This window comes from Pararge aegeria, chromosome 13 (assembly GCF_905163445.1).
Source record: "Pararge aegeria chromosome 13, ilParAegt1.1, whole genome shotgun sequence".
NCBI lineage: Eukaryota > Metazoa > Arthropoda > Insecta > Lepidoptera > Nymphalidae > Pararge > Pararge aegeria.
Window position 1 is genome coordinate 17938596 of NC_053192.1, and position 14209 is coordinate 17952804.

Here is a 14209-nt window from a genome sequence, read left to right on the forward strand (position 1 = left end):
TTGGAGCGAAATCCATATCCAATAATACTTATTTGCAATAATGGTATTTGTTAACATGAGTTATTTTAATTTGTAACATAATTACATAGTTGAAAAGAACAAGTATCTTTGGTGTCAGGATTAAAATTTTTTTAGCAGCCATTCGCCTGTAGTTTATATTAATATCTATCCCTGCTATAGGTCATTGAACTAAAACTTTGAACCTTTGAATGATACCGAGAGCTTTGTCGAAGCTTACTACCTACGATCCATAATTTCTTCAAGTAAATATTACTTTAAGAAACAGAAGACAGAATATATAAAATAAAATTTATTTTTCATATTAGATGTTCAAACAAAACGAATATGATTAGTTTGATGAAAAGTAATGTAGTTTTAATGTAACTGACATTAATATTGTTTATGACAATTTTTCAATTGAAATAAAATTTAACCATGACTTCTTCAATAAGATAAATCAATAACATTGCAAGTCCCGTCACTCTAGCTACCTATTTCGGCTAAATCACTAAGCGACAATTTTTTGTCAGCCACGACCAAAGCCTCCTACCAGACCAGAACAAATTATATAAATATAAGTCAGATATTATAAGTTCCCAAATTTGCTCTGCCAGGGGTCGAACCTGAGTCCTCTGACTTAAAGCTACATTAGGGAAGCAAATTCACCATGTTTTTGCACCATGTTTACCATCATCCTGAGCCTAAAAATGTCCAACAGCTGAGTAGAGGAGTCTAATAAATAAATAAATAAATAAATAAATATACTACGACAATGCACACATCGCCATCTAGCCCCAAAGCAAGCGTAGCTTATGTTATGGGAACTGAGATGACTGATGAATATTTTATATGAATAATATACATAAATACTTATAATATAAAGATAAACACCCAGACACTGAAAAACATTCATGTTCATCACACAAATATTTTCCAGTTGTGGGAATCGAACCCACAAGAGGAGTGGGTAGCAATTAGGTCTTAAATGAATGGTCTGAAATCTATAGAAATAAAATAATAGCTTGTAGAGTACCGTATAGTAAATAAATAATTTTAAAGAAATAAAATAATAGCTCGTAGAATAGCTTAGTCTAAAGCGACATAGAATCTATTTGTTAGAAAATGAATAAACTGATAGATATAAAACGAATACGCACTGAGCGATAGCACTCCAGATTCCTATAAGTAAATAAGGGTATCAGTATTAATCACTAGATCACTTTTCAAGTCAACAGTTTTCAATTCCATCCACTAGCAGATAAGGACGTGTTTGAACAGCGCAATGTTTTCTAAAATTGTGTTTTATTTTGTCTTCACATTGATAGTGGAAATTGGAGCTCAAGCCGGCGGGATGGGTGGCATGGTCATAGACTACGCGAGTGCTTTCGACCACGATCTTTATGATGGAGTTATTGACGAGGATAAGTGCAACGAACAGTTAGAATTTTTGTTGAATAGTTCCAGTGTTTCTATGCTTTGTAAGTTATTTTTAATTTAAAGTTCTTTGACATCATATTCTTATTAGAATGTTGTTGAATTCAAATAAGTTATTTTCATAAATTTAAAAAGCATAGACAAATTTAAAGTCCTCAGGCAGCGATTGCCAAAGAGTCGCAGGTTCAAATCCTGTCAGTTCCTAAAAATTTTATACGCATTTTAAATTTATAAATATTATATGTATGTCCTCCATGGACCTTTGAAAAGTAGATCGAAACTTCAATGTTTTTTACTAGGTGGCGCCACACGTCGTTATCAGACTGATATAAATCCATTTACTAATTTCGGCATTGGCAGTTGGAGAGCCGTAGTTTAGTAGTCATAGCGCTCAGGCCGCGATTGCTAGAGTGTCGCAGGTTCAAATCCTGTCAGTTCCTTATATTTTTACATGAATTTTAAATTGGTAAAATTTATTTTTCTCCAACTGTAGGTAAAGTGGCCAGCGTGTTGAATTACGGCGTGTGGAAACACGCTCTCATTGTGGGAGGAGACCCGTGCTCTTTTGTGGGCCGGTAGTGGGTAAATTGAATGATGATGATAATGTAGGTATTAACACTAGTATTAACAAAAGTTATATATGTAGGTACCGGTATGTTTTTTTAACACCTCTTATACCAGATCATTTCCCTTGCGTCATAAAGCTATTTTCTCTCTAAACTACGATTTGGGGCTATTCAAGGTTGTGTGGATAGAGAAAAGAAATTTCTTAAAAACCCCTTTACATATTCATGGGTGGTAATTACTTAACATGACTCGTATCAGTAACATCTGATAATAAAAAAATCAGTAAAAGATAGTTTTGTTCATTACCCGTATTGGCCCATCATGGTGAATCTAAGTACCATAACCTTTTGTATTTAAACAAAGGAGGCCTGTGACTAACCGAAGCGTTAAATCAATTATGACAATGAATTAGCGTTATTTGCAACGTATCGCAAAGAAGTTGTTTCTTCTATGGATGTATAATGACAGCTGACTTTACTCCATTTTTTCACAGTTCAAGATGCAAGTGGTAAAATCCCAACAGGATTCCTTTCGGGGAATCTAGCAGACTTAGGAGACTATCACCAATGCTTGGGCATAAAACATGTGACCAGAGATATGGATATAGAAGGCAAATACTGTATGATGCAGTATCCTCTCAAGCAGAACCAAGAAAATGATACAGAATCTTCAGAAACAGAGACTGATCTACCAAACATAGTCCTTCCAAACATTACTGATATTTTTCCGCAATTAAGTAATACTACTCTCGAAGATATACAACAATATAGAATGGTGCAAAGATATGCTCAAATGATTTCCGGTCAGCCTGTTGTATCTCGGTAACTTATTTTTTTTCTGCTTTTTAATTTATTAGTATTAACGCCATGCTTATGTCTGCCGCTAATCAGCATTGTTGCTATTCTGTGTTCTGGGCGTGAGTGCTGATGTTATTTCAAGCGCAAAAGGCTTCGTCGAGACACGTGCGCTTCAATTTGATGTACACAGGGCGGCATGTTGCAGAACGTGCTCATTGCAGAACCTTTGAGTGTTGCTTTGTTCATATGCAATGGTTTCCACTTACCATAACGTGGGCCATCTGCTTGGTCTGTAAATTCATCATCAACCCATTACCGGGCCACTACAAGGCCACCCCGCTGGCCCAATGCGGATTAGTGGACTTCACATACCATAACGCTGTTTTCTTTCACCGTTACTGCAACGGTACGCAAGTGGTATTTTCATTCCTTTAAACGCACATTACTTCGGAAAGTTAGAGGTGCATGCTGGGTTTCGAACTTGACCGCCCCAAAGTAAAGTCGGAGCCTCTACCACACTACACCACTGAGTTATCACCGCTTCCAATTATAACCATGAAAAATAACAATACGATGATCATGTTCATAACAATTTGATTTGAACTAGGGGTTCATAATTCCAGGGTGATCCCGGTCACTTTCGCAACAGCTTTGAACATGACCATAGGAACTTGTGTACCCAAAGTATGCAGACCCAAGCAAGCCATCCAGTTCTTTCAACGACGGTACTTATGGAACACTAACTTGCGGGATGCCAACGTGACTGGTGAAGAGCTCTTCTGTCGGCTGCCGAACGACAAACCGTTCAGCATAGCTGACTATTTAGCGGTGTAAGTAGTGACAGTAAGTCAATAATCCGCCGAAAAGATAAATCAATAAAACAAGTCAGTTAGAAGGTAAAATTTAGTAACCTCTTCTAAGGATAAAAGAAAGGGTAACCAAAGGCCCGACGTAGCGTTTTTTTAATAGCAGTGGTAACTTTATAAAAAGTAATCAGTATTTTTCCCTAAGTCAACGCAACTTCAGTTATAAATCATAATAAATATTATTAGATTCATGAGACCTTAAGAGTCAAAATTGATGTAGCGGTTTTGTTTTTCGAAATTAATTTAAATTTTAAACTGTTTTACAATACACAATGGTTAAGGAACAAAATGATATTGAAGATTTTGCTACATTCAAAGTGTATTTTGCATTCAAATTTAGTAGCTGTATTTAAATAATAAAATTTCTTTATTTCAGAGCAATTTTCACCCTTATCGGCGCAATCACAGTATTGAGTACTTCATACGATTTATATGAGATAAATGTATTAAAGAAGAGTAAGTATTCGTTCGGGATAAAAAGCTAGTCAATCTGAAATCCAAAAGTTATCATTAACTACCGTACTTCTTTCTCTCGGGCATAGAGCCAACTGAATCTAACTTTGTCACTGTTTTAACTACAGATGCATTTGTAATTATTGTTTATTATTACACCGATTTAAATTTGTGCGTAAATGCCTTGTTGGTTTAGTGGTTAGCATGTTTGACTGCAGACCGAGAGGTCCTGGGTTAGGACCCCGTGATAAATAGTATTAGGTTTTTCTTTCAAGAAATTCATGAATACCAGACCAGAGCTTGAAAATCGACGGTGATTCACCCCCGTACCTTGAAGAGCACGTTAATTTGTCGGTTCTGCGCCTGATCGGAGTTGCCTGGCCATCGGACTATATGACGGAAGAGGGAGGTGCACTGTAATATCTCCCGCGTAGTTGGAAAATCTCTCTGGAGATTGACAAGCAGCCTGAGGTCGGTCAGGGAAAATGTGTTTTATTTTAAATACCTTGTTATTTAGCATTATAAATGGGTATTTAGAATTTTTGTAAAATCCCACGGGAAACGGAATTAGTATTACTGGGATAAAAAGTATCTTATGTTACGATTGCCGTGCATTCTTCATGGGTTGCTTCTTGTTCATGCCCAAGTTATATGTGTTGTTCTTCAAACTTGAGAACGGATTTGTACCGTGCGTAGATAACTAAAGGATTGGTTTAAATCCCCCAAGAATTACGACCCTTGTACTTTTCTACTACAAAAAGTACCCTTCTTCGGTCTCCAGCATTAAAGCTATAATTCATCATCATCGACCCATTGGTCTTCTCTCAGAATAAAAAGGTTTTAGGCCGTACTTCACCACCCTGGCCAAGGACAAATTGGAAGACTTCCCAAACCCTTGAGAAAATTATGGAGAACTCTCAGGCGTGTTGTTTCCTTACGATGTTTTCCTTCACCGTTAAAGCATGTGATATTAATGGCTTAAATTAAACTCACATAACTCAGAAAAGTTAGAGCTGTGTGCCAGACTCAAACTGATTCACCCGAAAGGGCAACTGAAGCCTTAACCACTAGGCTATTGCAGCTTTTTTTTTAATACAATAATACTTGCCATGTATCACCAAGATAAGTGCTGAACTTAATACAAATAAATCAATAAACACATTTATACATTTATATAGCATACATGTAAGGAATCGTTAAGTATGAAAAATACCCTACCCTTTATCTTTTTAGAAAGCTCCGAAATAAACCCTATGTACAGATGTTTCTCCGTATACACGAACACGAAAAGATTCCTCACATTCAACAAAGTCCCCGGCGCTTTGGAATGCGTGGACGGAATCCGGGCTATTTCTATGTTATGGGTCATATTTGGTCACACCTACTGCCTCACAATGCTTACTTTTATACAGAATGTTAAAGCTATTAAAGAGGTGAGTTTACTACTTTAACTTTCCCAATGCATTACCGGCCCACTACAGGGCACGGTTCTCCACTAAGAATGCAGTGACACCGATCAAATGGAGTCCAAAATATTAAACATACTGTCTCCATACATTTTATTCAGGGATAGACGTTGGAGGCCTATTTATTATTTTAAATTCGGTTTCTGTAGTTCTAGATATACAATTGAATTTTCATACATACAATGCATGTGCAAATGCAGCCTTTTTATACATAATCCCACTAAATCTAAAACTTGGACTATACAATTTTTGCGATAAAAAACTAAGTTAGTATTATATTATGCTTTATTTAATTTATATTGAAAAGTCAACTCAGTCTGTTTGTAGTGAGATTTTAAGGTTAAGTGTTCTGCTGACGTATATTATGTTTCAACTTCTTACTTATCAGAATGTGGTTGAAACTACCCTCATTATTTTATTTTTGGCGGCTGCCTCGTACTTTAAATGTGTTTGTTTCCAGTGGCTAACTTCTTTTACCAGCGTGTGGGTGAACTCTGCTCCTATAACAGTGGACACATTTTTCCTTCTCAGCGGAATTCTATGCGTCTATACTGTTGTTGGGAAAATTAGCCGATGTAAGTAGGTTGTTGGCAGGTTTTCCTCTTTAAATATATACCGGCCATGTTTGTTGTGGGCTCTTCTTAGACCAGGGCGCGTTTAGAACCCTCGCAGCTTTAGGTTTTTTTTTAAATATATATACTACGACAATACACACATCGCCACCCAGCCCCAAAGTAAGCGTAGCTTGTGTTATGGGTACTAAGATGACTGATGAATATTTTTATGAATTATATATACATAAATATTTAGAAAATACATATAAACACCCAGACACTGAAAAACACTTATTGCTCATCACACAAACATTTTCCAGTTGTGGGAATCGAACCCACGGCCTTGGACTCAGAAAGCAGGGTCGCTGCCCACTGCGCCAGTCTTTATTTTAGTCTAAAACCGATCTTAAGATCGTAGACGCTGCTACAATACGGGTATACCCTCATCTAATGATAGAACAGTTTTGTGTCCAGTAATCGTGATGAAATTATTTAATGCTGAAATTGAATCAAAAGTGGCTGTAATCAACAACAGCTGTTTTAAAAATAGTACCGAAATTCTTCATTTCTGTGAGGTAATGCTGATATTTCTATATATAAACTGAAAAAGAAAAGTTTGAACGATGTTTTTGTACCTTAGTCTGAGAGAGATAATGTAGTGTTTGTTAAGGAAAAAAAACCGTTCTTCCATTGCTTTAAACCGGCTGTTTGGTGAAAGATTGTGAAGATCCGAACACGTAGAATCAAGTTGACATTGACTATGACTTTAAAGCTTTTTACAACCCGATTTATATTTCTGACTATTCAAATTCGTTTGTAAACTTTGTCAATAATATTTTCTTTTAATTTCAGGGCGTTTCATAACATCCGTGCACATGTTCTACCTTTACCGAATTCTCCGAATACTTCCTTTGCTGGCTACCGCAATACTGCTACAAGCTTCCCTGTTCCACCGGATGTCGGACGGCCCGATGTGGGTGAACATGGGCCACATGGCGCTCATGTGCAGGAAGCGTTGGTGGTCCGCGTTGTTGCATGTGCAGAATTACGTCAAGCCTAGCGGTATTGTAAGTATTGTGTTTTTAACAAAAACAAAATCGACTTCGATACTAAATTTTATGCCAACTATATAGTAAATATGATTTTTAAAAATTTAAAATGCATTTGAAATCTGATTTGAAATTTGCAGGATTTGAACCTGCGACTCTCTGGCAATCGCAGCTTTTAGCGCTTTAACCAATTAAGCTACGGCTTTCCTACCGCATTCTATCAATCCTGTATACAAAGTGTAAATGAAAACCGAAATAATACTTCAGAGGCTATAGTGGTACATTGTTTACTGTCTCTGAGACTTATCTGTGAAACCGAAATGCTAATAGTTTTTGAGTAAACTATTGCAATTGTTTTTACTGAAAGTACTGTAGCTAAAAAATTATAAAAAAAAGCAAAATCCCATCACTTGTTTCAAACGTATCTCATATTAATATGGACCTTTGAAAACGTAGATCGAGACTGCAACGTTTCGTACTAGATGAAGCTACAGTCGCTATAAGACTGATGTAAAAAGGCATATAATAATTTAATTGCAGCCGTAGCTTAATTGGAAAATGCGCTCAGGCCGCGATTGCAGTCGCCGGTTCAAATCCTGTCGGTTCCGAAAATTTTTATATGCATTTTAAATTTATAAAAATCCATAATTCCTCCAAGTATAGGTAAAAACACTAATAAAAATTATAAAATTATGGAGATTTCTCAGGCTTGCAGGTTATCTCACGCAGTTTTCGCATATAGCCGCATAGTCAGAAGTGCGTGGCGGAGATCAAATTTGGTCTCCCCAGAAGGGGCCTCCCTTAATCCTCCCTCCCTTAAAGGCTTAGCCACTAATCACCTCTTCATTCTCGTTTTCATATCAGGAGAGAAAAGCAAGCAAGTTTAAGGTATTCAAATGTTTTGAGAAAAGCTCAATGCTTTGCAAGATAAGTCCCAAATGATTCCTGACTGCCTATTATTTTTGTCGTTATAAATAACTAGATCACTGGCATGCATCTAATAATCTACATCTTAACCTAATTAAGTATATAATTAAAATACCCGCAAAATTTAAAAGATTAATTACTCATACGCATACACTTTTTAATTAATAGTCCAAAATTGAATATGCTTCTACAATATACTTCTAAAATTATATTTAATCTCGGGCGTAGGTTTTGTCGATATGCTGGTTATCACCAAGATGGATGTCCGGAACTAACGTGTAGTGGAATATACAAAAATATAAAAGTGATATAATGCAGGATAGAGATATTAATTGTGATTCTTAGATAAGATTCACAGAGCCTAATTAGGGGCTTAATAATAATTTATAAATCTATGTTAATATGTTCGCCTCTGCAAAACTGCCCTATTGCTTTGCCTTAACACGTTCCAGAATCGCTTTCTTTTGGGAACGATTACTTCGCTCTAATAATGAGATTCATAAAAAGTACTATGTTATTAACTATGTTGGCAATGTACGAACACTCGGATGTCGCTTTCTTCCGGCAATGGTTGAAACAACATCGCAGGGCGATTTGGAAATAAACTTTATTAGAATTATTTTATTTTTTGAAAATTGTAATTGTAATTTGATATTGATTTAGTTTTTGAATTTTAATATATATATTTTTGTATTTAATATCATATCGTAGTCTTTATTTGCGTATCTTAGGTAATAGTATTTCTTGTTTAAGTTTTTGTCATTTGGGCCTGCATTTAAAGCATTTACTATTATTATTATTACTATTATGGTCGATCTTTCTTTTTAGTCGACCGAGTTCGTTACCTAGCACAAACCTCTAACTTATCGGAGTTATGTACGTTTTCAATTAAAGCAATTAAAAATTTCACTTGCTTTAACGTTTAAGGAAAACATCGTCAAGAAACCTGCAAAAGCGTGTGAAGTCTACCAATTCGCACTTGGCCAGAGCACAGCGCGGTGGTCAACAGACAGAAACCTTCTTATTCTGAAAGGAGGGTCTTTTTTTGTTCTTTCGCACTCAGTTATACTCTGACATGTCCGAGGATGTCAGAAGAAGGTGACACCATGTGTCAGAGACCTTTGCTCTGAATAAGTGCCAGCTCGCGACTGTCATGATATGGTTATACTACATTGCATTTTTTTTTTACTGCCTTTTAACTTTCCTTTTACTTTCTACTTTTGCGTGAGTGGCGTAGCCCTCACTGCTCGTCCGCAAGGAGGGTCTCTTTTCAGAATAATAAGGGTTCTGGCCGTATATCGCGTAGTTGATCGGTAATGGGTCGTTTTACTTTAAAATTAGAATTGGCTCTTCGTTTCAGTGTCTCTACCAAACTTGGTACTTATCAGTGGATCTGCAGCTGTATCTCTTCAGTCCTGTGGTACTCGTATGGCTGTTTGGGAGCCCGGCTGTAGCGTGGTGTGTTCTTTTTACTGTAGTACTGGTGGCTTTTGTACTATCCACTACATTCAGCTTCTTATACAATTATTCTGCAGCTTTAGCTAATCCCGGGTAAGCATATCTAACTCATATGTTTATCATTATCCTCAGTCTGTAAAGTGCCCCACTTATGAGCCTATTCTGTCTTGGAAAAGAGCCGTAGCTTAATTGGAAAAAGCGCTAATTCCACGATTGCCAGAGAGTCGCAGATTCAAATCCTGTGGGTTCCGAAAAGTTTTATATGCATTTTAAATTTATAAAATTGATAATTCCTCGAAGTGTAGGTAAAAACACTTTCACAGTGAAATCTTTATTGAATTGTGTAAGATCTATAATTTATTTATCCATTTTAACAATGTATTTATGGCTGTTATAAACCTTATATTTTTATTTATTTGTTTTCCAAATAAATAAATAAAAATATAAGGTTTAGCGGGATTTAACTATGTATTATTAACCGGGACCGCCAAGGGGTAATGGAAGGAAAATTGTTAAAACGAGCTTAATAAGCTTACGGCTAAAACAAAATTTATCGCATGACCCTACATTATAGTGATGTTCTGAACTTGGCTTCAACTTTTGTCGGTTGTCCAATGACTCTAATTTAGCATATAACTATTTAATTTACGTGGTTAGGTTTTAAATGTACAACTTCTTTGTAAGAACTAACTTGTATAATATTCTGTATTCACATCAAAGCAATCAAATACTTCAGCGGTTAAGTCACTCGCACGGCTCACGATTTTATAAAAAAACTAGCTTTTGCCCGCGACTTCGTCTGCGTAGACTTCGGAATCGTTTCTGAAGCTTCGTTCGTTAACAATTTTTAATCCTATCACGGGAACTATTTGAAAGATCGGTATAGAAAGTACTTGTCCTTTTCCTAAGCATACGTGAGATGCATACCAAATTTCGAAGACGCTGCCCGCGGTTAAGCTCGTAAACAAATTTTCAATTTTCCCTCGGAAACTACTTAAGGAATCGGGATAAATAGTTTAGCCTATGTTCTTTTCTATGTCAAATAAAATACACGCATGTTAAATTTCATCCAAATCCGTCCAGTCGTTTTTGCGAGATTGATAAGCAAACATTCACACTTTCACATTTATAATATTAAATTATACAGTAGGATCGTAGGATCAACGCTATTATTGATCAAGTTAATATAACAGTTACAGTAGATTGGAATAGTTTTACCCGCCAATATAAATAATTACTGATTATTTTTGTTGTAAGTCATTTCTTTTGGTTAGTGAAAAAATAATTAGTTTATTAGAATGAAAATATTTCAAGAAGATTTTAAATAATTGTCGACAGTAGTAACCCATTCGTTTTAAAATTATGTAACTATACTATATTAAACTGTATTACAAATTTAAGTGCAATCTTTGTGCACAGGTATAGTTTTTCTTTTTTTAATCTATATTACCTTGCAGCCGCATGGATCAGTTCGGTGACTATTTTATTGACTATTACATAAACACTTTAACTCGAGCGCCACCTTTCTTTATTGGGATGATGTACGGATATTTGCTGCTGCGGTGTAAAGGAAAGAAGATTCGCATAAAAAAGGTTAATACAGTCTTATCACTTAAAATGTATTCTTAGTATTTAACGAGAATCTTAAGAATTCTATAGACTTCTTAGAATACATTATCAGGTGGCCAGTCGACATCAAGCGCGTCTCAGGGAGCAGGACACAAGCGGCTTAAAACCGTAAACATTTTATGTTCATTGTGTATTGTTCTCGCTCCATACATTCCGGTTTTCTCACGATGTTTTCCTTCACCGTCGAAGTAAGTTATATTTTTATTGGCTAAAACGCACATAACTTAGTAAAGGAAGAGGTGCGTGCTGGCATTCGAACTGTGAAGGTGTGTGCTAGTATGTGTTCGTGTGCGTGATAGTGTTCTTTATTGATATATTAATATTACAGATACTAGTATGGATAACATGGATATTCGCCTTTCTCCTGATGGCGTTCTGCATATTCTCCACGTACCCGGTCATGCAGGAGGATTTCCACTTGCAGATGTTTGACAACTTCCTCAACGCTTACATGAGGGGAATCTGGGCTATTGCTGTGGGCTGGTTGATATTCGCTTCTGTTCATGGATATGGAGGTATTTTTGAAAAACTTCCGAAAGAAGGAGCTATTGACACACAATGATTGTGTTTATTATGTGATATTTTGCGTATTAGTATATCAATTAGAAGATTTTTATTTTTAAATTTTATTGTTTTTACGTCTTATGAAAGTATAATATTCGAAGGTGGAAATGAAATCTGTATGCATATCGAATTTTGATGTAATAGACTTACTTCTCTTTTTAACAATTATTAGAAATCGGATGACGGAAAACTTTATAAGGCATAAGTTTAACTGTTTTTTCACCGTCTACGGTTGGGATCAACTTTTTGTCCACGAACAGCGGGACGGGAAACCTGCAGTTAAAGAATGTCAAAAAACTCCGGGATGTGGGAAATGTGGTCTTTCCTAGAAGCGTATACAGTTATTTGCCAAGCACGAATTTCTTTTTTTTGCTTGTTTTTTTTTCACTCAACTTTGAAAACTTATTGAAGCGTGAGCGCTTTTTTTCCTACCAACCGTCTTTCGAAGTTTTTTTTGAAGTGCCTTAACATTGACAGTTAAGTAGTCAGACGCCAATAATTTAAAAGTCACAATTGACAAAGAAAATATCCCCACAGTTACCAAACACTGGTTTTTGATCCGATGATTGAGATGAGGTCCTAAACAGTGTCGCGACGCTGGACAGTGTCGGCATTTATCAAAAGATCAAAAGCGTTGACCAATATCCATCTTTTAGACTGTACTTTAGTGAGTATATTAAATTCCTGTATCTGTTTTGAAGGTCCAATTAACTGGTTTCTTTCGCTACAAATGTGGAAGCTGCCGGCGCGGCTTTCCTACGCCATGTACCTGACGCACTACCCCATAATGATGGTCGCCAACGGCAGCATGGTCAGCACCTACTTTTTCACCGATGGCAACACGGTAAGATTTTTTTTAATGCGATATAAAACGTTAATTAGCGTAATTAACCTAGTGGGCAAAGCTTCGGCTTTCCATTCGAGGCACGCACCTCTAACTTCTCGAAGTTACGTGTGTTTTAAGCAATTAAATATCACTTATCGACAGCCCGCTGGCGGAGTGGACAGCGACCCTGCTTTTAGAGTCCAAGGCCGTGGGTTCGATTCCAACAACTGGAAAAATGTTTATGTGATGAACTTGCTGAGAGTACAAAAATGTTGCATGTCATTTAAGTCGAGTCACATACTCGTTCATCTCGTTCGCCGTTGCATTCATTTAAATTCAGTGTGAAAGAGCACTATCTATCGTTGTCATAGTACTCTTTACTTAAATATATCTTAAATATTATATATATATATATCTCTTTTATGTTATTTTTATTGTTATTAAATAGTTGCTCTGTCAGTGCCTACCGTCTTAACGTCACGTCTGGCTTCACGGAAGATTAGCGCTGAGTGAAGACCATCTTGGGATCACACTGTACCTAGCATTTTTGTTTAGATTATAAGCTGTATTTTAATTATTGTTCTTTCTTTCTATTTAATTCAGACAATTATTATTTCTCAAAGTGGTTTAAATAAATAATCTAATATTTTTTACAGATATACAGAGCTATGGGAGATCTAGCGTTCACAACGGTAGCTGCGTTTGTGTTGTCGATAACAATAGATGCGCCATTTTCTACTATTCAGAAGTTACTTCTGGGGGAAGGAGGTTAGTAAATCCACTCTAATTTGATAGATCCGCAAGTATGTTTGTTTATTTGCTTGTACTTCACTCCTTAACTTAGCAATCAATTTGATTTTTGGCATAGAGTTAGTTTAAAGGATGAAAAGTAACATGAGCTACTATTTTTTTCAGGAAAACAAACGATTCCCCGTAATTAATACGTACGAATTACGCAGGCAATAGCTCGTAAATTAAATAATGAATTTGGGAGATATATTTTTTCTTATTTATTGGAGTGTTACAACACTTTTGAATACTAAATATTGATAAAGCGTTTATTTTGTTTTAAAACCTGGAGAGGCATATCTACTGGAAACCGACTTTCACTCACCTGAGAGAGATATATATAATTAAGACCAAACACGCAGCTCCAATGTGAGTTGCTAACCGTTTTATTTAATTTGATTCAACACAATTGTCATCAATTAATTTTGTTTTAGGCAAGAAGAAACCTCAGAAAAATGCAAAAGTGGAATCTCAAAACGACAAAATTGAAGATAACGCTACAGATGAAAAAAGTACTTTATAGGGTATCAGTTAAGTTTGTGATGAAATGTAAAGCTCCTTTCTATTTTTTTATTTATTTATTAAAAGAATACCAACAGTTTGTACACAATATATATTAATGGTAAATTACAAATATTTGTTTCTAATGAGTGTGACTAGCTTCTTCAAGGCGTGCACGGCATTTACTACAAAATCAAATTATAATAAAAATAAAAAAAGGTAAACAAGCAGCAGACGTAGTATTTGTCCACACGAACTCTGTCACAAACCGCTACTACTAGAAATCGCTTGGCAGCACGTCTTTCTCCCACCAGGCTAAATAAATCCGA

General features: G+C 36.0%; 1 protein-coding gene across 1 annotated transcript; it reads left to right on the top strand.

Annotated features, from left to right (window-relative positions):
* The first annotated feature begins 1203 nt into the window (after positions 1–1203).
* On the top strand, positions 1204–13984 carry LOC120628755 (O-acyltransferase like protein-like). Its single transcript, XM_039897364.1, has 13 exons — positions 1204–1478; positions 2495–2822; positions 3422–3628; positions 4041–4120; positions 5351–5550; positions 6044–6158; positions 6990–7204; positions 9474–9664; positions 11029–11164; positions 11529–11715; positions 12466–12608; positions 13247–13358; positions 13814–13984. Exons 1-13 carry the CDS (start codon positions 1283–1285, stop codon positions 13900–13902), a joined length of 2199 nt encoding a protein of 732 aa, XP_039753298.1. The 5' UTR covers positions 1204–1282; the 3' UTR covers positions 13903–13984.
* Positions 13985–14209: the final 225 nt, after the last annotated feature.